This window comes from Cherax quadricarinatus, chromosome 95 (genome assembly GCF_038502225.1).
Source record: "Cherax quadricarinatus isolate ZL_2023a chromosome 95, ASM3850222v1, whole genome shotgun sequence".
Lineage (NCBI taxonomy): Eukaryota > Metazoa > Arthropoda > Malacostraca > Decapoda > Parastacidae > Cherax > Cherax quadricarinatus.
The window spans coordinates 3,275,676-3,302,528 of NC_091386.1; the positions used below are offsets into that span (position 1 = coordinate 3,275,676).

The window sequence follows — 26,853 nt, forward strand, 5'->3', positions numbered from 1 at the left end:
ATAATTTTTTTTTTTTTTTAGATTTGGCCGACCCTGAGAACGAGTTTCGGAGAGGGCCTGTCGACCCTCAAAGGGTTAATGCCACTAGGACCAGCTTGAGAGTCACTGGACCTCTGTCGCACAACATATCTGTCCATAGAGCTCTGTACCTCCCATTCCTTTAAGATTTGTCTAAAATGGACCACAACATTGTCATTGTAATAGCCACCAGCACAGCTTGCAATAGCTGTGTTAGGGTGATTTTCATCCATAAAGGTTTGCAGTGCAACCCACTGTGTACACATTTCCTTAATCTTTGAAGTAGGCACAATGGATTCCAAACCCTTCAAAATCTTACTTAATTTCCATACTAATTCTCACCCTTTTTACCACAGGGTTGGCACTAGAAGCTTTCTTGGGGCCCATGGTGACTTATTTTGCAGAAACAAGCACCAAAAACAGTCATAATATGGATAATATGGAATGTACCGAATGTATCCTCAGATGTGCGCACACTGGCTGGCTTGTAAACACTGGCACACACGGGGCAGTTCAGGCCACATGTGGACATGTCTCATACGAATCGTACTGAATAGCGGGTTTTCGATCGAATGTCGAGGCGAAATTTTTGCGTTAAAATGCATCTAATGTTGGATTTATCGAATGTTGATGCCATCGAATGTTGGATTTATCGAATGTTGATGCCATCGAATGTTGGGGGTCCACTGTAATTGAAACAATGTATACAAAATGTAGCTGAAACAATGTATACAAAAGCAAATAGCATGTACTGCAAAAGCCTTCTCATGTGCGACTCAATTTTGCATATTGTTTTTTTAACACACCAGCCATTTCTCCACCGAGGCTGGGTGGCCCAATTTTGCATATACTTTTCAACTGCATTTACAAAAAATAGCATTATATAGAGGAACTCTGTAAGAGAGCTGACTGTACAGTGGTCCCTCGCTTTTCGTAGTTCTCGGCAATCGTAAATTTCGCCAATCATAGGGGTATTTTCGCATAAACATGGACTCGCTTTTCATAGGTTGACTCGCGAATAGTAGTTCGTCCGGGATGCGTACGCACGGTGTGAGCCGGGGCGGCCTCCTTACCCAGCCAGTCTGGCATTGTTTACCAGTGAGTGGGTCCCCTCAAGTGCTCCTACGAAATATTTCATAATATTCCACTCATTTTAGTGCTTGCAATTACTAAATAAGCTACCATGGCTCCAAAGAAAGCTCTTAGTGCCAAGGCTGTGGTAAAGAAGGTGAGAAATATGTACAGTGACAAAGGCTTGGGCCATTTTAGGGAAGTGTTAAAGAGACGCCAGAAACAGAGCTCTCTCCACAGTTACTTTGCGAGACAGGACTCCAGTGACTCTCAAGGTGGTCCTAGTGGCATTAAGAAACAGAGAAGAGAAGCAACCCCAGAGAAGCAATTGGTACCTGAGGTGTTGCTGGAAGGGGATTCTCCTTCCAAACTGTAAACAATCCAATCTCTCTCCTCCTCCAGTCTCCCATACACTAAGAAGAATCTCCAATAAAGGTAAGTGTTATGCTGTTAATGTTTCATTCATCATTTCCCATTGTATTGTTTATGTACTACATGCATATTTCATGTAAAAAAAATTTTGTTTTAATGCTTCTGGTGGAATGATAATGTGAAGAGAGTAGTAAGGGAGAAAAAGTTAGCATATGAGAAGTTTTTACAAAGTAGAAGTGATGTAAGGAGGGAAGAGTATATGGAGAAAAAGAGAGAGGTTAAGAGAGTGGTGAAGCAATGTAAAAAGAGAGCAAATGAGAGAGTGGGTGAGATGTTATCAACAAATTTTGTTGAAAATAAGAAAAAGTTTTGGAGTGAGATTAACAAGTTAAGAAAGCCTAGAGAACAAATGGATTTGTCAGTTAAAAATAGGAGAGGAGAGTTATTAAATGGAGAGTTAGAGGTATTGGGAAGATGGAGGGAATATTTTGAGGAATTGTTAAATGTTGATGAAGATAGGGAAGCTGTGATTTCGTGTATAGGGCAAGGAGGAACAACATCTTGTAGGAGTGAGGAAGAGCCAGTTGTGAGTGTGGGGGAAGTTCGTGAGGCAGTAGGTAAAATGAAAGGGGGTAAGGCAGCTGGGATTGATGGGATAAAGATAGAAATGTTAAAAGCAGGTGGGGATATAGTTTTGGAGTGGTTGGTGCAATTATTTAATAAATGTATGGAAGAGGGTAAGGTACCTAGGGACTGGCAGAGAGCATGCATAGTTCCTTTGTATAAAGGCAAAGGGGATAAAAGAGAGTGCAAAAATTATAGGGGGATAAGTCTGTTGAGTATACCTGGCAAAGTGTATGGTAGAGTTATTATTGAAAGAATTAAAAGTAAGATGGAGAATAGGATAGCAGATGAACAAGGAGGCTTTAGGAAAGGTAGGGGGTGTGTGGACCAGGTGTTTACAGTGAAACATATAAGTGAACAGTATTTAGATAAGGCTAAAGAGGTCTTCGTGGCATTTATGGATTTGGAAAAGGCGTATGACAGGGTGGATAGGGGGGCAATGTGGCAGATGTTGCAGGTGTATGGTGTAGGAGGTAGGTTACTGAAAGCAGTGAAGAGTTTTTACGAGGATAGTGAGGCTCAAGTTAGAGTATGTAGGAAAGAGGGAAATTATTTCCCAGTAAAAGTAGGCCTTAGACAAGGATGTGTGATGTCACCGTGGTTGTTTAATATATTTATAGACGGGGTTGTAAGAGAAGTAAATGCGAGGGTCTTGGCAAGAGGCGTGGAGTTAAAAGATAAAGAATCACACATAAAGTGGGAGTTGTCACAGTTGCTCTTTGCTGATGACACTGTGCTCTTGGGAGATTCTGAAGAGAAGTTGCAGAGATTGGTGGATGAATTTGGTAGGGTGTGCAAAAGAAGAAAATTGAAAGTGAATACAGGAAAGAGTAAGGTTATGAGGATAACAAAAAGATTAGGTGATGAAAGATTGGATATCAGATTGGAGGGAGAGAGTATGGAGGAGGTGAATGTATTCAGATATTTGGGAGTGGACGTGTCAGCGGATGGGTCTATGAAAGATGAGGTGAATCATAGAATTGATGAGGGGAAAAGGGTGAGTGGTGCACTTAGGAGTCTCTGGAGACAAAGAACTTTGTCCTTGGAGGCAAAGAGGGGAATGTATGAGAGTATAGTTTTACCAACGCTCTTATATGGGTGTGAAGCATGGGTGATGAATGTTGCAGCGAGGAGAAGGCTGGAGGCAGTGGAGATGTCATGTCTGAGGGCAATGTGTGGTGTGAATATAATGCAGAGAATTCGTAGTTTGGAAGTTAGGAGGAGGTGCGGGATTACCAAAACTGTTGTCCAGAGGGCTGAGGAAGGGTTGTTGAGGTGGTTCGGACATGTGGAGAGAATGTAGCGAAACAGAATAACTTCAAGAGTGTATCAGTCTGTAGTGGAAGGAAGGCGGGGTAGGGGTCGGCCTAGGAAAGGTTGGAGGGAGGGGGTAAAGGAGGTTTTGTGTGCGAGGGGCTTGGACTTCCAGCAGGCATGCGTGAGCGTGTTTGATAGGAGTGAATGGAGACAAATGGTTTTTAATACTTGACGTGCTGTTGGAGTGTGAGCAAAGTAACATTTATGAAGGGGTTCAGGGAAACCGGCAGGCCAGACTTGAGTCCTGGAGATGGGAAGTACAGTGCCTGCACTCTGAAGGAGGGGTGTTAATGTTGCAGTTTAAAAACTGTAGTGTAAAGCACCCTTCTGGCAAGACAGTGATGGAGTGAATGATGGTGAAAGTTTTTCTTTTTCGGGCCACCCTGCCTTGGTGGGAATCGGCCAGTGTGATAATAATATAAAATAATAATACTTCTGGGTGTCAGGAACCGATTAATTGTATTTACATTATTTCTTATGGGGAAAATTGATTCGCAAATCGTAAATTTCGTTTATAGTAGCTCCTCCAGGAATGGATTAATTACGAAAAACGAGGGACCACTGTATATACAAGAGGACCCCAATATACAGACAAGATGAGTTGGTGGTGTTACAACTTACAAATGAATCATTGGTGTGGAAATGAAATACCATATTTCGCAGCTTATTAGACATCCTTTTTTCCATAAAATGTCTCCAAAAACCATCCTGAGTCCTATAAACTGAAAATCAGTGACGGGAGCTATATGTTTGGGGTGTGGGGTGGGCTGTAGCTCTCCCAGTTACATCCGATGCCGAACCATTAAAACTAAAACAAGTCTCATAAGCCGCGAAATAAGGTATGTTTTACCCACATTTGTATTACTGCTCAATGGTTGGAAAACTAACTGGCTCCTATGTTCCACATCTGTAACTCAGGGCAACTGTCATTATCTCCAGGTACAGAGATAATGACTCATAAACGAAAAAGGAAATTTAAGTGACAATTTAGCATATACAATTTCTGTATTTAAGTAGAGTAAATATGATTAAAGAGGTGAAATAGCAGTTTACTAAGCTGGTGGTAAAACATATGTTAGATAAACCTTCATGACATACAAATACGTATATTATTATTATAATCAAGGGGGAAACGCTACATACGGAGGATTATACAGCGCCTGGGGGGGGATGTGGAAGGCATTCAGGCTTAATTCGGGGAACTGGAGCCCAGATCCAATTCCCTAAAACAAGAGCCCCTCACCAACATCAAGGAACCTTCCTTGAGGGGACATACAAATATAGCAAATCAAACCACATCAAATTACCTACATCAAACAAATAAACAAAGTTTATTTCTATAAAGTGAAGTACAGTATATTATACAATTAGGGTAATTGACATATATAAACTACATGTACTTTATTAAAAGCTCCTTATTATGCAAGGCATTTTGGGCAACCTTAAAACTAAATTACGATTACTAGTACATGTATAGTGGAACCTCGGTACTCAAACAGCTCCCTACTCGAACAATTCGGTATTCGAAGGCTTTATTCAGTAAAAAAAAATTGCTCGGCAGTTGACCATTTGCTCGGCACTCGACCAAACAAACACGACCGGCCAGAACTTCGTTGTAAACTATTTTGTTACTTTGCATTTTTTGGCGATTCTTTTATATTATTTGCATAAATAAGTCACCATGGGGCCTAGGAAGATTAGTGATAACAGCCAACCATAAAGAAAATTGGTTAGGAAAAATTCTTTCGGCACTTGAACAGATCGGCACTCGAACAGCCTTCTGGAACGAATTAAGTTTGAGTTCCAAGGTTCCACTGTGTATGAGAATAAGAATACTTAGTTTTTATTATAATGGAGGTAATTAGTAATTCAATACCAAAAAATCTAATTAGTGATATATTAAGGATGAAGCCAGTTTTTTTTTTTTTCAACAAGTTGGTCGTCTCCCACCGAGGCAGGGTGACCCAAAAAAAGAAAGAAAATCCCCAAAAAGAAAATACTTTCATCATTCAACACTTTCACCACACTCACACATAATCACTGGTTTTGCAGAGGTGCTCAGAATACAACAGTTTAGAAGCATACACATATAAAGATACACAACATATCCCTCCAAACTGCCAATATCCCAAACCCCTCCTTTAAAGTGCAGGCATTGTACTTCCCATTTCCAGGACTCAAGTCCGACTATATGAAAATAACCGGTTTCCCTGAATCCCTTCACTAAATATTACCCTGCTCACACTCCAACAGATCGTCAGGTCCCAAGTACCATTCGTCTCCATTCACTCCTATCTAACACGCTCACGCACGCTTGATGGAAGTCCAAGCCCCTTGCCCACAAAACCTCCTTTACCCCCTCTCTCCAACCCTTTCGAGGACGACCCCTACCTCACCTTCCTTCCCCTATAGATTTATATGCTTTCCATGTCATTCTACTTTGATCCATTCTCTCTAAATGACCAAACCACCTCAACAACCCCTCTTCTGCCCTCTGACTAATACTTTTATTAACTCCACACCTTTTCCTAATTTTATGGTAGTAGGTTGGTAGACAGCAACCACCCAGGGAGGTACTACCGTCCTGCCAAAAGAATGTAAAACAAAAGCCTGTAATTGTTTTACATGATGGTAGGATTGCTGGTGTCTTTTGTCTGTCTCATAAATATGCAAGATTACAGGTATGTCTTGCTACTTCTACTTACACTTAGGTCACACTACACATACATCTACACGTTTATTTATACACACTCATCTGAGTTTTCTTTGATTTTATCTTAATAGTTCTTGGTCTTATTACTTTTCCTTTTATATCCATGGGGAAGTGGAATAAGAATCTTTCCTCTGTAAGCCATGCGTGTTGTAAAAGTCAACTAAAATGCCGGGAACAATGGGCTAGTAACCCCTTTTCCTGTAAAGATTACTAAAAAGAATAAGAAGAAGAAATGAAGCCAGGTACACAAGTTAAAAGAATGATAGACAAGGCCAGTTCAAAGAATATTTGTTGACAATGGTTTTGAAGATATTGGGAGCTAAATTCATACACAATGTATAAAAAAAAAAGCCTACCCGCCAAGTCTTGATCAACAAATGCCACGTATCCCAAAAAGCCAACAGATATGTAGAGAGCACAGCAGAGATTGACAGCATGGTTCACCACTGATCTCATCTTGGGCACGTCAGGGTCAGGTATGGAGTCGTATATCTCAAACACATTGCTGAAAGACAAAACAAATAATGATGTGGCAATACAGAAGAATTAAAATAATTATGTCCTGGTACTGAGTTAACTGGTCTCTCTCAATGAAAAAAAAGGCAAAGTAATATACTAATTAATACCTCAAATTTATTCTTATATTTAATTTTATTTTCCATGGGGAAGTGCCTAACAATATTTTATGGATAACTATGAGAGAGCTTTCTGTACTCAGGTTTCATCCAGATATCAATCCAATTCTCCATGTAGAAGTGGAACAGAATTCTTCCTCTTTAAGCCATGCGTGTCGTAAGAGGTGACTAAAATGCTGGAAGCAAGGGGCTAGTAACCCCTTCTCCTATATACACCTACCATCCGACTTACGACCGAGTTCGGTTCCGAGAAACCGGTCGTAAGTCGAAATGGTCGTAAGTCGAACTTTACTACTGAATATCAACAAAACATTTTTGTAATGACTTTATTTTCTTGTTTTATTTTGGTATTTCATGTTTTACTTTACTTTTTATGTTGTTAGTACTGTATTTATACTGTAAGGTTTAGGATAAACACTGTGTACAACACAAATAGTTGTTTAATTCCCAGAAATTTGGCATAAAAAATATGGTCGTAAGTCGAGTGGTCGTAAGTTGAGCAGGTCGTAAGTCGGATGGTAGGTGTACATTACTAAAGTTCTGAAGAGAAACTTTTTTTTCTTTTTGGGCCACCCTGCCTTGGTGGGATACCGCCGGTTTGTCGAAAGAAGATCACTCCAAGTCATTAATTAGCACAAGTGTCTTTCAACAGCATCAAGACACCTCCCTGGAAGGTATGAACAAAGAGTATGACAGTGTAACATAGCTCACCTCTGACAGGAAAGACCCAACATGCAGATGGGAAGAACTTGAAGTGCCCCTGACGGTCGAAACAGCTCAGCCATGTGGTACCAAGACCCGTCCATTAATTTGGGAAAGGCATGCCACAAGATCTGCCAAATTTCATAATGAATTTCAAAAAAAGCACCTTACAAGAATCTAAATATATACACACGACCCACACATAGGAGACTGAAAATTATGAGGATACTTTGGTCCAACCTGGACCATTAACTAGTCACTTTAGCCATTAACTAGTCAATCTATCAATGTCCTGCCAGGGGAAAGACAGTGATAGAGTGAATGATGGTGAAAGTGTTTCTTTTATGGGTCACCCTGCCTTGATAAGAGACTGCTAGTGTATTAAAAACAATAAAATTCAAACTACAACAAAACATGCAGAATCTATCATTAAACAACCTATACATAAAACTATTTAAATTTCACAACATACATTAGATGGCATTACAATTCATCCTGGACCTTTACAATATCAAGTAAAAGAAAGTGAGAAAGTGAGATGAAAGGTTAAATGAAAAGGTAAGAGACAGCCAGAGTTAAAAGAGGAGAAGAGACAGTTGTGGTGCAACGGCCAGGGTTAGGAAAGGTGGGATGACCAGGGTCAAAAGAGGTGAGAAGACAGCCAGGGTCAAGGGAGAGAGAGAGATGAAGAAACAGCTATGATTGGAAGAGATAAGGAGATACATCAGGGGGTGAGGAGACAGACAGGGCCAAGAGAAATGAGGAGACAGCTACTATTGGGAAAGTTGAAGAGACAGCCAAGGTCAGGAAAAGTGAGGAGCCAAAATTATATCAAGTTTTCTCCCTGAATTGTCAGTTGGTTATGAATTATTGTAGCTATGATACTCTTGGCGTGCATGAGCGTGTTCGATAGGAGTGAATGGAGACGAATGGTATTTGAGACCTGATGATCTGTTAGAGTGTGAGCGAGCAGAGTAATATTTAGTGAAGGGATTCAGAGAAACCAGTTATTTTTACATAGCAGGACTTGAGTCCTGGAAATGGGAAGTACAATGCCTGCACTCTAAAGGAAGGGTGTCGGGATATTAGCAGTTTGGAGGGATATGTTGTGTATCTTTATACGTATATGCTTCTAAACTGTTGTGTTCTGAGCACCTCTGCAAAACCAGTGATTATGTGTGAGTGTGGTGAAAGTGTTGAATGATGATGAAAGTATTTTCTTTTTGGGGATTTTCTTTCTTTTTGGGTCACCCTGCCTCGGTGGGAGACGGCCGACTTGTTAAAAAAAAAAAAAAAAAGATACTCTGACATATACATTTCATATTAACATTCTAAATAACACGAGCAATACAACTAACAAAAGACTTGTAAATTCAAGTTTACTTCAGCCATCACACATGAAAAGTTTTTCCACTATCTGGTCACAAATCTTTACAAATATTGAAGTAAAAAACTATCATTTTCACATTATTTTTACTGAAAGAACAATTTTTTTACCATAAATAAAAAGCAAACTTACAACCAGGATAAGAAAGAAGTAGAATCCTATTGAACAGGCAGACATGGACGCTAGACTGTCTAGATTCCGCAGTAAACACAAAGGTAACACGACCAGTACGGTAACACCTGAAAAACAAAATTACTCTTTTTCATTATAAGAGCAAATATGACAAAGATCACAAAAGCTAACAAAGAGCCTCATTTAAGAGCTAAGAATATTACACCTACCATCCAACTTACGACCGAGTTCGGTTCCGAGAAACCGGTCGTAAGTCGAAATGGTCGTAAGTCGAACTTTACTACTGAATATCAACAAAACATTTTTGTAATGACTTTATTTTATTGTTTTATTTTGGTATTTCATGTTTTACTTTACTTTTTATGCTGTTAGTACTGTATTTTATACTGTAAGGTTTAGGATAAACACTGTGTACAATACAAATAGTTGTTTATTTCCCAGAAATTTGGCATAAAAAACACGGTCGTAAGTCGAGTGGTCGTAAGTCGGATGGTAGGTGTACTTGCAAACCCAACTGGGTTAATATATCACTGATACAGAATACATGTTCAATATTTAGTCAACTTGTATGTAGAAAGGCAACAAAGTGAAATAATTCACAAATAACCTGCACTTAGGATAGGAAGCTTATGATGATGTCCTGGCCCACCTTGAACTGTTGGAAAGTCACAACAGTTGTAACTTGACAACAGTTCAGAACAAACTGAAATGTCTTAAGATTTCTCTCCTAAGAATGGGTCATCTGTGAAATGTTCCAGCCACGGTACTGTGACTTTTATTCTTCATCAACAAATCAAAAATAAGAAAAGTGCAATGAATAACATCACTGCACAGTACTCTTATATGAGAGAATACACCATAATAACATTCAGTCAATATTTATATCAATATAGTATTAATACAGTGGACCCCCGCATAACGATTACCTCCGAATGCGACCAATTATGTAAGTGTATTTATGTAAGTGCGTTTGTACGTGTATGTTTGGGGGTCTGAAATGGACTAATCTACTTCACAATATTCCTTATGGGAAAAAATTCGGTCAGTACTGGCACCTGAACATACTACTGGAATGAAAAAAGTTCGTTAACCGGGGGTCCACTGTATTCACAAACATTCTCTCTCAGTCAACAGCAAGATTCAAACCTGCACACTCTGCATCAAAGTACGCAGTATTTTATGCACACATCCAGACCCTAGGATAAACTATTGCGTACTTTATCCAGACCCTAGGATAAACTATTGCGTACTTTAATGATGAGTGTACAGGTTTGAATCCTACTGTGGGCTGAGAGATAACATTTGTAAATAATTTCATTCATTTGTGAATTGTTAAGCATAGTATTAACCCTTTCAGAGTCGACAGGCCCTCTCAGAGACTTGTTCTCAGGGTCAGCCAAAATTAAAAAAAAAAAAAAAAAAAAAAAAAAAAAAAAATTCTTGTGAAAAGATAATCTTTTCCTGATCATAATGACACCAAAAGTATGAAATTTGATGGAAAACTTATGGAATTATGCTCTCGTGAAGTTAGCGGTCTCGATGATGTTTACTCATCGGTGATTTTGCCCACGTTGAGCCCTATTTTCGGCCAATTCCAGTGTACATACTTGTTGACAAAAATCATAACTATTTTGCTAGAACTCCATTTTTTCTATCGAATTAGTACAAGAAACCACCCATTTACCAATTTCAACTATCCAGTACAGTGGTCAGAATTTAGCAATTTTGCCAATTTCACACAAATTTCAAAAGTTGCCAATTTCCGAATAGGGTCCAGAATAAACAAGAAAGACATTCCTGGCACTAAAATGACATTTCCTCTGTTCATTAGTCACGTCTCAAGGCCCCTCTTACATTCTTTTGCTTTCCACTACGAATTTTTATTCTCACAAAAAAATAGAAGATTTACTGTTATGCAGACTACTGCATTAGTGTATAATTGGTATAAATAATATCAGCGCATTTGTGAAAGAATATTAGATTCACCAGTTGACGTGTATTGGACGCATAGCATGATTTGTTTACTTTTGAACTTTGCTAAAAATCGAATATTTCTGCTACTTTGAGCTCAATTTCAAGGTATTTTTCTTTGTAAAACCAGCCAAAATCATCTCAATTTCTGTAATATGTCTTCCATTCTATAAAATGAGACCACGAAAACTAGAATACAACAATAAATACCATACAAAAATACAGTGCAAAGTCGCTGTTTTAATCCAAGAACACAGTCAAAGTTTTTTTTTTTTTCATTACGCACTGTGTGCTGCAGGATTTTTTTTATACCATGCATACTGGCCACATAGACCCATTCTTTCATATGTAGGCCTACCAGCTTTCCTTACACTAGATTTGAGAGTGCTAGGATTTAGGAGTACTAGTACAGTGGACCCCCGCATAACGATATTAATCCGTTCATGAGAGCTCATTGTTATGCGAAATTATCGTTTTGCGAATGAATTTTCCCCATAAGAAATAATGGAAATCAAATTAATCCGTGCAAGACACCCAAAAGTATGAAAAAAAAAAATTTTACCACATGAAATATACATTTTCCTACACACAAAGAGAAGGATACATGCACAATAGTAGAGTAGTACATGCACAGTATATATTGTGCATGTACTACTCTACTAAATGAAGAATAAATGACACTTACCTTTATTGAAGATGCAGCAATGACTGATGAGACACTGTGTCCTGGGAGTGCCTTTTCCTCCTGAGTACTGTATGTCCTGTTTGGCATTTTCTTCCAGAACAGGCCTTATCACACTGTGTATGCCACTACAATTCTTAAATCTCTCAAACCAACCTTTGCTGGCTTTAAATTCACCAATATGAGCACTAGTTCCAGGCGTTTTTCCCTGTTCACCTGGGTGTTAGTCGACTGGTGTGGGTTGCATCCTGGGAGACAAGATTAAGGACCCCAATGGAAATAAGTTAGACAGTCTTCGATGACACTGACTTTTTTGGGTTATCCTGGGTGGCTAACCCTCTGGGGTTAATTGTTTCTTGGTATTCTCAATAAGCCACACTAACAACGGTGCTACAGCAGCAGCAGCAGCAGCTGACAGTGCTACAGCAGCAGCAGACAATGCTACAGAAGCAGCAGACGGTACTACAACAGCAGCAGCAGCAGCTGATGGTGGTACAGCAGCAGCAGCAGCTGACAGTGCTACAGCAGCAGCAGCAGCTGACAGTGCAGCAGCTGACAGTGCTACAGCAGCAGCAGACGATGCTACAGCAGCAGCAGACGATGCTACAGCAGCAGCAGACGATGTTACAGCAGCAGCAGACGGTACTACAGCAGCAGCAGCAGCTGACGGTGGTACAGCAGCAGCAGCAGCTGACGGTGCTACAGCAGCAGCAGCAGCTGACAGTGCTACAGCAGGAGCAGCATCAGCAGTTGACCATGGTACCACAGTATTTCGATAATATTTCTCACCCTTTTTTACCACAGGGTTGGCACTAGAAGCTTTCTTGGGGCCCATGGTCACTTATTTTGCAGATAAAATCACCAAAAACACTGTAATAATACGAAATGTTACGATTGTATGCTTGGATGTTACCGTGGAGGCTGGCTTGTAAACAATGCCACTGGCGGAACATGTGAGGCTGGCTCAGGCCGCACATTAGACGCGTCTCGGACAAATAGTGTTGAGCGGGTTTTTTAGCGGTATGTGAGGCAAAATCTTAGCGATAAAATGTATCGGTATGTGGGTTTAACGTTATGTGATGCCAACAGTATGTGGGGGTCCACTGTACGTCAAAAACTCTGATGCATAAGCCATACTAGGACGGCCAAAACCCTGAAAGGGTTAATGCATATGTGAAAAGATCATGGTGTATTCATTGTTAGTTAACTTTAACATAGTTGAAAACATTAAGATGAAGCTCACCAATGAGGAGAGTGCAACGCAGAGATGGAGAATTCTCAATATCCATTAATCGGGCAATAATTGCTGGTGCCAAGTCACCCATCACAACATGGAAGGATATGCAGATCCCGATCAGAAAGAGAATCATGCACAGCTCTACAAACAGCTTTCCACTCACTCCAAATACATGGAATGCTGAAAATAGTAAAAATTAAATCAATATAGGTTGTTATTTTCTGGGAATGATGCAGGCATAACAGAATTTATAATAATTTCACATATTGGATTTCATCCAATGCTAAACTCAAAATGACCATTCAAAACAAGGAATGGGACACGTTCAAACCTTCCTCCGCTAATCACTACTCAGCCTGAGATCACTGTGATTGCCATAACAGATTTCAGAGATTACAAAACATTCCATGTCTGTCGTAAGAGGCGACTAAAATGCCGGGAGCAAGAAGCTAGTAACTCCTTCTCCAGTATATATTACTAAATTTGAAAGGAGAAACTTTAGTTTTTCCTTTTGGGCCGCCCCGCCTTGGTGGGATACGGCTGGTACGTTGAAAGAAGAAGATTACAAAACATTACAATATTTTATCAACCTTAAAGAATGAAACAGGTTATGAAGGGTGTCTTACAGTAATCAAATTGTCAACTCCATGCTTACACGTAGTGTACCTCCTCACCAACTTTACCTGCCACGGAAGTAAACATATCATGCATAGTATTATGTATTATTATGGCATTACCAGTTCTAAAGCACTTCACAAATGCTGAGTGTACTAGACCTTCTCTTTGGTAGACTGGTTTTAAGAGCAGGGTTTCTATCTTGCCATTGACAGAGAACTAAGCCTCCATCCTTCCTTGCACTAAATAACCCACACATGATTTACACTTTTCAATAATACAACAGTAATATGGCCTTCACTAATGCCATAATTCTATAGAACCTACCTGCATATACTGAACTCTAGTACAGAATGACTTGTAATTATTGCTCATTTGTATGATTATGAAGGGTCTTTAAGAATAAATTCCGTCAAGTAAATTCTTTAAAATTCTTACTGGAGTACAGCCTCTCCTCACTTAGCGACGTACTCGTTTACTGACGTCTCAGACTTACAACGGGCTGTCTGACCAGTTTGTATATTTAAATAATGTATATTAGAGCTGATTTTCTCTATTCTGTTTATTACAATATACAGTATACTACTGTATAAACATTTAAAAAATATACCAGAAAAGTTATAAATGGTCCAAAGGTGACATTAAAACAATATAAAAAATACTTGACACAAATCCACCACCATTATAGTATGCTCCTCACTTAGCGACAAATTCGTTTACTGACGTGGTCTTAGGAATGGAACTTTGTTGTTAAGTGAGGAGAGGCTATATTTAAAAAATATATATAGTGTACTACTGCATATAATACTGGGAGTTTCTCTTAAGGAAATGAAAATTAAGACCATAGCTTGATAGTTACAGTAAAACTAACACTTCAAAGAAAATCTTGTGATTTTCCTTGATTAATAAATGGTAGAATCAGCAGTGGCAAACTCACCCCAAAATAATTTTAAGATAAATAACAGAAATCTAATTACATCGTGCATATTTCCAGCAACAGAAACCTTTTAAAAATCTAAAATTATTTTGGGGTGAGTTTTTGAGTTTGCCACTGTTGACTACCATTTCTATAAACATTACATCAAACAACATTTCCGATATCTTTGACAGGTGTTATTAATTTATTAGTCAAGGAAAATCACATGATGTGTATTTTCATCATAAGATGACCCATTCAGTGGTGCTGACCTCTGTGGTGCTGACCTCAGTGGTGCTGACCTCTGAAGTGCCTTTACTGTATTGTGCATAGTATGTAAGGGACTGAACATGTCATACTTTTTATAAAACAAGGGAAATTTTGAACGTTATTGGAAAATGCCGACTACAATTAAGCCCTATCACATGCAAAATAGTCTTGATTTTTCCTCACCACTGACTTTATGAGCTACGAGCTGTGGTCCTTCCTCAGCGCATTACAAAGGCCAACCCTATCTTAGTTATCTTCAGTTACCTAATATGCAATAAGGGATATTAAAATGTACTGCTCCATAACCTGTGTCAATTTAGAGTAAGAATTAGGTAGTAGGTTGTTAAACAGCAACCGCCCGGGGAGGTACTACCGTCCTGCCAAGTGAGTGTACAACGAAAACCTGTAATTGTTTTACATGATGGTAGGATTGCTGGTGTCTTTTGTCTGTCTCATAAACATGCAAAATTTCAGGTACGTCTTGCTACTTCTACTTACACTTAGGTCACACTACACATACATGTACAAGCATATATATACACACCCCTCTAGGTATTCTTCTATTTTCTTTCAAGTTCTTGTTCTTGTTTATTTCCTCTTATCTCCATGGGGAAGTGGAACAGAATTCTTCCTCCGTAAGCCATGCGTGTTGTAAGAGGCGACTAAAATGCCGGGAGCAAGGGGCTAGTAACCCCTTCTCCCGTATAAATTACTAAATTTAAGAGAAACTTTCGTTTTTCTTTTTGGGCCACCCTGCCTTGGTGGGATGCGGCCGGTGTGTTGAAAGAAAGAAGAATTAGGATTAGTCTGCCCAAAATGCCTAGGCATGCTAGAGGCCTTCCTTGTAATTAATATTTTATAATATGTAAACTGCTGTATTCTGAGCACCTCTGTAAAAACAGTGATTGTGTGTGAGTGAGGTGAAAGTGTTGGATGATGATGAAAGTATTTTCTTTTTGGGGATTTTCTTTCTTTTTGGGTCACCCTGCCTCGGTGGGAGACGGCCGACTTGTTGAAAAAAAAAAATGTAAACCACACACTGTAAGCTTTTTCAGGAAATAAACATTTTCATTTTCATACTATCCTGCCATCAGGATGCCGCTCATAATAGACCAATGCCTCGAAAAAACAGCATCACCAACTAGTCCACATAGAATATATACACTGAGAGTTGTATATCTCTCAGTGAATGTGTATACTGATAGTTTACTCAAATCCCCATTTTTTTATGGCAGTGAACAAGTAATATGCAGCCTTAATGACCCCCTTCATGTAGCTGATATGCTTACAGACCCATTAACCAACCATATAAATTATTGCTCAATCGAAATTTTGATCATAAACATATTAAGAGGAAGATAGTGTGATACACGAAATCATAAAATTATCAAATAACAAAAATACCAGGTTAGAGGAATTACTTGTATCTAGCAAATTAAGACAGTTGTAGACTTAAAAAAAATCACAACAGTTGAAAACTTTCTTTCATCTTCTCGAAGCTCATTTTGTTTTTAGCCAAAATATAAAAGCTCAAACTAGTTGCAAAAGAAGCAAATGTATTTACGACTCAATAATACTGCATTCTACTACAGATGTCTACTTACTAACCCATGAGTATGTCTTCAAGTATACAGTGGTACTTCGGTTTTCGTTATTAAACCGATCGAAGAAGTCTGACGATAAACCGAATCATACGAAAACTGAAGCAATATTTCCCATAAGAAATAATGTAAATCAAATTAATCCGTTCCAGACACCCAAAAATATTAACAAAAAATACGTTTTATAAAGAATGACTATAGTTTTACATACAAACTAGGGCATACGAAAACCCAGGTTCCACTGTACAGAGAAAGATTATACAGTGGACCCCCGCATAACGATATTATTTCAATCCAGAAGTCTGTCTGGGTGCCGTTATAGACCGAATTTGTTCCCATGAGAGATATTGTGAATTAGATTAGTCCGTTTCAGACCCCCAAAAATACACCTACAAAAACACTTACAAAAATACACTTACATAATTGGTCGAGTTGGGAACTGATCGTTATGCGGGGGTCCACTGTATAGCAATGTAATTATGAGCTTTTTATGCTAGTTTGAAGTTAAGACATGTAACCATAAACATGGCCACAAGATAGCTCAATACCCACCAAGAAATTCATAACTTCTTCTGCGCGCCATGATTGCCGATCGGATGAGAAACATACATGTCTTCTTGGTGACAAGTCCACTCAGCAGTACCAACAAAATCCCCAACACCAAGCCTGTCTGGGGGTACCAGAAAACTAAGTCGTTAATATACATACACCACTTTAATGTATATGAGAATCACACTAATGATATGTAAAGAAGGACAAGATAAAGACTTAATTTGGATTAGTAACAATAGACGGTTAATAAGCCATGACAACCTAGGAAAGACAAGCAGTGTGGCTTACTTCCACTGGAGTCCAATGTAGGTCCTCATCCCCAAAAAGAGCAGAAAAATTTAGAACTGATATGGGAAAGGATGGAGAATATTACAAATCAAACAGTGGGAAATATCATTTTCAGTATCTTAATGTACACACAATTATACAAAAACAGCCTTAATTATAAACCAAGATTTATTTATTTATTTATTTATTTATTTACAATTTGAGCATACATACAGAGGTACAAAAAAATACAGATAAGAGCAGCATGCCAAAGCCACTTATACTATGCATAGCATTTCGGGCTGGCTTAAAATTAACTAAGCAATGGTGAAATCAGTGATAATACATTATTGTAAACAGATAACTATAAAGCACAAATGAGTATTACAAAGACAGGTCATATGGTTGCTTGCATTGTTGTACATTCAGTCGTATGGAGTATTCTGTTAGGTAGTGTATTTAAAAAATAATAAAGTTAGATTGGGTTTTAGGTTAATAATAACAGTAATACTGGCACATTAACACAAATATGATGACTCGAATTTGAAATCAATTAAAAAATATGCTACAACACAGTTATCTAGTGATTGCTCATTTGGAGTTTGGCTAATTTTTATTGAGAGCATCTGAAGGAATAATGCACAAAAAGAATGCTCAAACAATAAGGATCATAAAAAAATTATGCAATTATCCAGTGATTATTAAAGTCCAGCACACCCTGCCTTCTTCCAGTAAAGCATCAATATAACTGACTGATGCGAGATACTCCGAGTGTCTGTTAAATCAAAATAACAATAAAAAAATCCTGGAAGAAGTACTAAAGTAATGCTATTGTATATTTAATTTAGTACTGTACACATAACTGACAAGTATGTATATTGTAATAAAGTTGGTAGAATTACCGACAATATGTAAAGTAAAAGGACACAAGTGCAACTAATGTGACATTTTATTGTGGCAACGTTTCGCTCTGTCACATTAGTTGCACTTGAGTCCTTTTACTTTACAAGTATGTATATTGTAATAAATGAGTACAATTCACCCAGTGGACTGTGTCTGTTATTTCAGAAGTCCGTTACATAACCCCATTTTATAGAGGGTTTACTGTACAGTGGACCCCTGCTTAATGATCACCTCCCAATGCGACCAATTATGCAAGTGTATTTATGTAAGTGCGTTTGTACGTGAATGTTTGGGGGTCTGAAATGGACTAATCTAATTCACAATATTCCTTATGGGAACAAATTCGGTCAGTACTGGCACCTGAACATACTTCTGGAATGAAATAATATCATTAACCGGGGGTCAACTGTACTAACATACCTCCTTGAAGCAGTAAGGCATGGAGAGGATGGACACTCCTACTATGGAGTTAGCCATGTTGACAACATGCTTCATGTTCCCTGCCATCCTGCGCGATCTCTTGCCTCTAATCCTAGGACATCTTCAACCTCTAAGGAAAAAAAAAGAAAAACAAAAAAACGAAATTTTTAACTTTCAAAAATGCTAATTCTCAATATCTGGAAAAAAAAAAAAAGGCATTAAGATCGAAAGCGTCAAAATGCACAGGTTAACAGTAATATAAAACTTGATTATCTGCAAACTTAGGAAACTTGCACTAGTAATGTCAGTCAGTATTTATATAAATAGGCATCAATTAACCACACAGAAACAGAAGTACATATATAGAGAGAGAGATCACAGTCAGCTGGAAACCATGCCTGAGGCTCACTGGTGTGCACCGGGGCTAGGAAGAAACATGGCTTGTAATCAGGCTACACCTACCATCTGACTTACGACCTGCTCGACTTACAACCACTCGACTTACGACCTGCTCGACTTACGACCACTCGACTTATGACCACTCGACTTATGACCGTGTTTTTTGTGCCAAATTTCTGGGAAATAAACAACTATTTGTGTTGTACACAGTGTTTATCCTAAACCTTACAGTATAAAATACAGTACTAACAGCATAAAAAGTAAAGTAAAACATGAAATACAAAAATAAAACAATAAAATAAAATCGTTACAAAAATGTTTTGTTGATATTCAGTAGTAAAGTTTGACTTACGACCATTTCGACTTACAACCGGTTTCTCGGAACCGAACTCGGCCGTAAGTCGGATGGTAGGTGTACCTAGCTTCTTGTGGCATCTGTGGCTGAGTGGTCTAAAGCATCACACTGGGGAGCTATCCCACTTCCCTCATGTGGGACTGAATCCTGCTGACTGCTTTCTTTCTTTGTATATAAAGTCAAGTGTACAGTGCTGCAAGTCCCTGGGATATATAATTTTTATTATATAATTAAGGGGAATGTAAAATTCTAAGGGGTCATGCAGCACCTGGAGCACGAAAAGCAACTGTTTCTAGGGAGAGAAGGGTAACTCCAATTCCATGGATCAAGAGCTATTCAGCAACATCAAGGCACCTCCCTAGCACAAATAAGTTATACACATAATACACTGCTACTAACCTCAAATTGCCCCCAGTTACAATTTACATTCTTTCAGCATATACGTACTGAAATCAAAATGTACAGTATTTTATCTACGTATCCTCACTTAATTTTGTATTAAGTAATGATAAAGGCTCATATTTGCATGTCCAATAAAACTAATATATATAGCCGTCCTACTCGACTTCTGGTTAGTGTAACTTTGTCAATGGTCCAAGTCGGACCGAAACGTCGTCGTAAGCTTCTCTCTTCTATGTGCGGGTTATTTGTGTAATATAAAATCATTAAGGTTGTCAGAACTGCATACAATGTCAGCAAAACATGTTGCATTCCTGATGTTTCAACATACAAATGAGTCATTTGGAAACCTGTCTTTTGACCTTCTCCTCACTTGACCTACCTCCTGATCCCCTCAAACTGACCTCTCTTCTAACCTCCTCACCTGACCTGCCTTCTGACCTCTTCACCTAAATGCAGTTTACATGTAATAAACGTTGTTAGCTGCAAAAGAAAGCCACTAGTATGCAATGCATTTCAAGCAAACTAATCCTAATGATTAACGACTACATGCACACCCAATTATTATATTCTTTTCTACAACTACGTATCATATCAAAATAAAAATTATTATCATTATTATTATTAATTAGACAGACTATTAAGTAGGATTTCTCATGTAGTTAGCTACAAGACTCGCAAAATTGTAGTGATACAATTGCAAACAAATCATACCACAGGTGGGGCTTGAACCAGTGGTCAGAGAGCCGTCTGGAGTTTCACAACTCTATGACCGCGGGTTTAAGCCCCACCCATGGTATGGTTTAGTTTTTTTTTTTTTTTTTTTTTTAAACAAGTCACCCGTCTCCCACCGAGGCAGGGTGACCCAAAAAAGAAAGAAAATCCCCAAAAAGAAAATGCTTTCATCATCATTCAACACTTTCACCACACTCACACATAATCACTGTTTTTGCAGAGGTGCTCAGAATATAACAGTTTAGAAGCATATACGTATAAAGATACATAACATATCCCTCCAAACTGCCAATATCCCAAACCCCTCCTTTAAAGTGCAGGCATTGTACTTCCCATTTCCAGGACTCAAGTCCGACTATATGAAAATAACCAGTTTCCCTGAATCCCTTCACTAAATATTACCCTGCTCACACTCCAACAGGTTGTCATGTCCCAAGTACCATTCGTCTCCATTCACTCCTATCTAACACGCTCACGCACGCTTGCTGGAAGTCCAAGCCCCTTAACCACAAAACCTCCTTTACCCCCTCTCTCCAACCCTTTAGAGGACGACCCCTACCCCGCCTTCCTTCCCCTATAGATTTATATGCTTTCCATGTCATTCTACTTTGATCCATTCTCTCTAAATGACCAAACCACCTCAACAACCCCTCTTCTGCCCTCTGACTAATACTTTTATTAACTCCACACCTTTTCCTAATTTCCACACTCCGAATTTTCTGCATAATATTTACACCACACATTGCCCTTAGACAGGACATCTCCACTGCCTCCAACCGTCTCCTCGCTGCTGCATTTACCACCCAAGCTTCACACCCATATAAGAGTGTTGGTACTACTATGATTCCCCATAATTTAATCCTACCCCTCTTCCGAACACCCTAGCATTTACTTCTTTTACAACCCCATCTATAAATATATTAAACAACCATGGTGACATTACACATCCTTGTCTAAGACCTACTTTTACCGGGAAGTAGTCTCCCTCTCTTCTACACACCCTAACCTGAGCCTCACTATCCTCATAAAAACTCTTTACAGCATTTAGTAACTTACCACCTATTCCATATACAGTGGACCCCCGCATAACGATTACCTCCGAATGCGACCAATTATGTAAGTGTATTTATGTAAGTGCGTTTGTACGTGTATGTTTGGGGGTCTGAAATGGACTAATCTACTTCACAATATTCCTTATGGGAATAAATTCGGTCAGTACTGGCACCTGAACATACTTATGGAGTGAAAAAACATCGTTAACCGGGGGTCCACTGTACTTGCAACATCTGCCACATTGCTCCCCTATCCACTCTATCATATGCCTTTTCTAAATCCATAAATGCAATAAAAACTTCCCTACCTTTATCTAAATACTGTTCACATATATGCTTCAATGTAAACACTTGATCTACACATCCCCTACCCACTCTGAAACCTCCTTGCTCATCCGCAATCCTACATTCTGTCTTACCTCTAATTCTTTCAATTATAACCCTACCATACACTTTTCCTGGTATACTCAATAAACTTATTCCTCTATAATTTTTACAATCTCTTTTGTCCCCTTTCCCTTTATATAAAGGGACTATACATGCTCTCCGCCAATCCCTAGGTGCCTTCCCCTCTTTCATACATTTATTAAACAAAAGTACCAACCGCTCCAACACTATATCCCCCCCTGCTTTTAACATTTCTGTCATGATCCCATCAGTTCCAGCTGCTTTACCCCCTTTCATTCTACGTAATGCCTCACGTACCTCCACCACACTTACATTCTGCTCTTCTTCACTCCTGAAAGATGGTACACCTCCCTGGCCAGTGCATGAAATTACCGCCTCCCTTCCTTCCTCAACATTTAAAAGTTCCTCAAAATATTCTCACCATCTACCCAATACCTCCATCTCCCCATCTACTAACTCCCCTACTCTGTTTTTAACTGACAAATCCATACTTTCCCTAGGCTTTCTTAACTTGTTTAACTCACTCCAAAATTTTTTCTTATTTTCATTAAAATTTCTTGACAGTGCCTCTCCCACTCTATCATCTGCTCTCCTTTTGCACTCTCTCACCACTCTCTTTACCTTTCTTTTACTCTCCATATACTCTGCTTTTCTTATAACACTTCTGCTTTGTAAAAGCCTCTCATAAGCTACCTTTTTCTCTTTCATCACACCCTTTACTTAACAACAATTATATGCACAATAAGAAAGTTAGCTAATGAATAAATGGTATAATTTCACATCAATTCAATGATGTGCAATTAAGCAGTACTGCGCTTCATAGATCTGACTGACCCCACACCTGCATGTTTCTTCGCTGTTTCAAAGTGGCACTTATTCTTTTCATATATGATAAATCACAAAAAAGATGAACACTATGAATGCTAATCTTCTCATGTATTTTTCTTTTTTTTTTTAACCCTTAAATGGTCCAAACATATAATACGTTCTTGTGTAGCGCCCCAAATGTATATACAGTGGACCCCCGGTATTCGATGGCATCGGTATTCGATAAATCCGGTATTCGATGCATTATATCGCAAAAAATTTTCCTCGGTATTCGATTGAAAACCCGGTATTCGATACGATTCATACGAGACCTGTCCACGTGTGGCCTGAACTGCCCCGTGTGTGCCAGTGTTTACAAGCCAGCCAGTGTGCGTGCATCTAAGGATACATTCGGTACATTCCATATTATCCATAATATCACTGTGTTTGGTGCTTGTTTCTGCAAAATAAGTCACCATGGGCCCCAAGAAAGCTTCTAGTGCCAACCCTGTGGTAAAAAGGGTGAGAATTAGTATGGAAATTAAGAAAGATTTTGAAGGGTTTGGGGCTAACCCTGAGAAGCCTATACCAGTTGTGGAATACATTGTGCCTACTTCAAAAATTAAGGAAATGTGTGCACAGTGGGTTGAAGTGCAAACCTTTATGGATGAAAATCACCCTAACACAGCTATTACAATGACAATGTTGTGGCCCATTTTAGACAAATCGTAAAGGAACGGGAGGTACAGAGCCTATGGACAGATTTGTTGTGCGACAGAGGTCCAGTGACTCTCAAGCTGGTCCTAGTGGCATTAAAAGAAGGGAAGTAACCCCAGAAAAGGACTTGCTACCTCAAGTCCTAATGGAAGGGGATTCCCCTTCTAAACACTAACACCTCTCCCCTCCTCCCATCCCATCAATCATCACCAGATCTTCATTAACCCTTTGACTGTCGCGGCCGTATATATACGTTTGCGAGGTACCGTGTTTGACGTATATATACTCATAAATTCTAGCGGCTTCAAATCAGGCAGGAGAAAGCTAGTAGGCCCACATGTGAGAGAATGGGTCTGTGTGGTCAGTGTGCACCACATAAAAAAAATCCAGGAGCACGCAGTGCATAATGAGAAAAAAAAAACTCCGACCGTTTTTTTTAATTAAAATGCCGACTTTGTGGTCTATTTTCGTATAGTATTTGTGGTTGTATTCTCGTTTTCTTGGTCTCATTTGATAGAATGGAAACTATATTATAGAAATGGAGGTGATTTTGATTAATTTTACTATAAAAAGAACCTGGAAATGGAGCACAAAGTACAGGAAATGTTTGATTTTTGCCGATGTTCAAAAGTGAACAAATGATGTCATTGTCCAATAAATGTCCAAATAGCCATTCTAATACGCAGTCATGAATGGGTTGATGTAATTTTTACAATTATTACAGTATTGCAGTAGTCTGCATAACAGTAAATCTTCTATTTTTTGTTTGAATAAAATTTCAAAATAAAAAGCAAGAGTAATATCACAGGGACCTGGAGACATGACTGATGAACAAAGAAAATGTTATTTTAGAGCCAGGAATGTCTGCATTGTTCATTCTGGACCTTATTTTGAAATTGTCGTATTTTTTAATTTTCGTGAAATTGGCCAAATTGCAAATTTCTGACCATGTTATTGGGTAGTTGAATCGGTAAATGGGCAGTTTCTTGTACTCAATCGATAGAAAAAATAGAGTTCTGAAGAAATAGTTATGAGTTTGGTTGACTGGAATAACGGAATTAGCCGAAAATAGGGCTCAAAGTGGGCGAAATTGCCGATTTTTAAATATCGCCGAAGTCGCTAACTTCGCGAGAGCGTAATTCCGTCAGTTTTCCATCAAATTTCGTTTTTTTGGTGTCTTTACAATCGGGAAAAGATTCTCTATCATTTCATAAGAAAAAATAATTTTTTTTTTCGAATATTTTGCGACACCAGAAGCAACTTCAGGATTTGGCCCTTCGACAGTCAAAGGGTTAAAGGTAAGTGTCAATTATTTTACTGTTATTGTAATTATTCTATTGCATTAAACTTAATATTTCATGTAGTAAAATTTTTTTTTTTCATATTTTTGGGTGTCTTGCACGGATTAATTTGATTTTCATTATTTCTTATGAGGAAAATTGATTCGGTTCTCGATATTATCGGTATTCGATGAGCTCTCAGGAACGGATTAATATCGAATACCGGGGGTCCACTGTATATGTTTCCTTTGTCATTCATTCAACATTGGCACGATAGGCCTGAGTCGCCTAGACATGAGAGAATGGGTGTGTATACTCAGTGTGCGCCATATAAAATAAATTGGGGATGCCTGGGTACCACATACTCTTTTTTCCTATAAAAAAAAAAAATTCTCAAAATATTTGGGGCGCTACGCGAGAAAACGTATACAGTGGACCCCTGCTTTACGATCAGCTCCCAATGCGACCAATTATGTAGGTGTATTTATGTGAGTGCGTTTGTACGTGTATGTTTGGGGGTCTGAAATGGACTAATCTAATTCACAATATTCCTTATGGGAACAAATTCGTTCAGTAATGGCACCTGAACATACTTCTGGAATGAAATAATATCGTAAGCCGGGGGTCCACTGTATATACGTTTGGACCATTTAAGGGTTAAACATTGGCCATTTCCCACCAAGGCGGGGTGACCGAAAAAAGAAGAAACACTTTCATCATTCACTCCATCACTGTCTTCTTGTGTAAATGAAAAAAAAATTAAGTACACACACATTTAATTATTTTTTTATTAACACATCGGCCGTCTCCCACCAAGGCAGGGCGGCCCAAAAAAAGAAAAACTTTCATCAACATTCACTCCATCACTGTCTTGCCAGAGGGGTGCTTTAGACTACAGTTATAAAACTGCAACATTAACATCCCTCCTTCGGAGAGCAGACACTGTACATCCCATCTCCAGGATTCAAGTCCTGGAGATAGGAATGTATGCACACCAGCACAGACAAGCAAGCACACACTGTATTGGAAAAACACGTATTTCACCTACAGCAGTAACTGTTCACTAGTACAATACACCTCCAGTGCACCTGCTTAGGTAACAGCACATGACAATTACTGTCACACAAGTGTTTCAGCACATGTGTACTGCATCCTGGTGTTTTTTTTCACTGGTATACTTTCCTAGATTATCACCTTTCAGACAAGTTGGTTATATTGTAGCGCAGCAGATGTAGTGTCCTGTTTGTAATTTGGTGCATTTATAAACTGGTGACCTTTTGTATGTTATATAAAAAATCCCAATAGAATAAAGCAATTTCATATAAGGTAAACAGACATCTTTCATTTTTTGCTGACAACAAAAAGATCTAAATGAAAGTTAAGACACTTGTGCAACATCTGTTGATGTTGCACAAGTGTCTTAACGTTCATCTTGTCGGTATTGTATACCTGTCTTGCACAAAAAGATCTAAATGGAGAAGTGGAACAGAATTCTTCCTCCGTATGCCAAGTGTGTCATAAGAGGTGACTAAAATGCTGGGAGCAAGGGGCTAGTAACCCCCTCTCCTGTATACATTACTAAATTTCAAAAGAGAAACTTTCGTTTTTCCTTTGAGGTCACCTGTCTCGGTGGCCAGTTAGTTGAAAAAAAAAAGACAGCTATGGTATACAGAGCATAGCTGACATCAATGACATACTACTACATATATAGAAAGTCGCTTGTTATGCTGAGCATTTCCCGCAAATTAGGTCAGTTTTGTCCCCAGGATGTGACCCACACCATTCCACTAACACCCAGGATGCAACCCACACCAGTCCACTAACACCCAGGTACCCATTTTACTGATGGTGTATGGAAACATGTCCAATGTTTCTACCCTCGCCGGGAATTGAACCCAGACCCTCGCTGTGTGAAGCGAGAGCTTTAGCCACCAGGCCACGGGGGAAGATAAGTCCCATTCCCTGGATCAAGAGCCACTCACCAGGTCCTTACGCACACCCTTAATCTTGACGTCAATGTCACATAAACTCTGAGTTAGCCTATCTTAAGTTAAATCAACACACAATATACATGTATTAATAACACCTGCGTACCTTCACATGTATTAAGACCTGTGTACCTTCACAAGTATACCTGGAGAGGGTTTTGGGGGTCAACACCCCCACGGCCTGGTCTGTGACCTGGCCTCATGGTGGATTAGGGTCTGATCGACCAGGCTGATACTGCTGGCCGCACGCAAGCCGACGTACGAACCACAGCCTGGTTGGTGAAGTACTGACTTTAGGTGCCTGTCCA

At 39.0% G+C, this 26,853-nt stretch overlaps 1 protein-coding gene across 2 annotated transcripts in view; it reads right to left on the minus strand.

The window, feature by feature from the left end:
- The window catches only part of LOC128703970 (putative sodium-coupled neutral amino acid transporter 10), a 71,501-nt gene that overhangs the window by 39,239 nt on the left and 5,409 nt on the right, over positions 1 to 26,853 (minus strand). For both annotated transcript variants that reach the window (XM_070104881.1, XM_070104880.1), the window contains exons 2-7: positions 18,406 to 18,535; positions 16,816 to 16,933; positions 12,868 to 13,041; positions 8,972 to 9,078; positions 7,462 to 7,583; positions 6,472 to 6,620 (exon numbers count right to left, since the gene is read on the minus strand). In XM_070104881.1, the coding sequence (XP_069960982.1) occupies positions 6,472 to 6,620; positions 7,462 to 7,583; positions 8,972 to 9,078; positions 12,868 to 13,041; positions 16,816 to 16,933; positions 18,406 to 18,492 (757 nt within the window). In that variant the 5' untranslated portion in view covers positions 18,493 to 18,535. The remainder of the gene's footprint in view (positions 1 to 6,471; positions 6,621 to 7,461; positions 7,584 to 8,971; positions 9,079 to 12,867; positions 13,042 to 16,815; positions 16,934 to 18,405; positions 18,536 to 26,853) is intronic.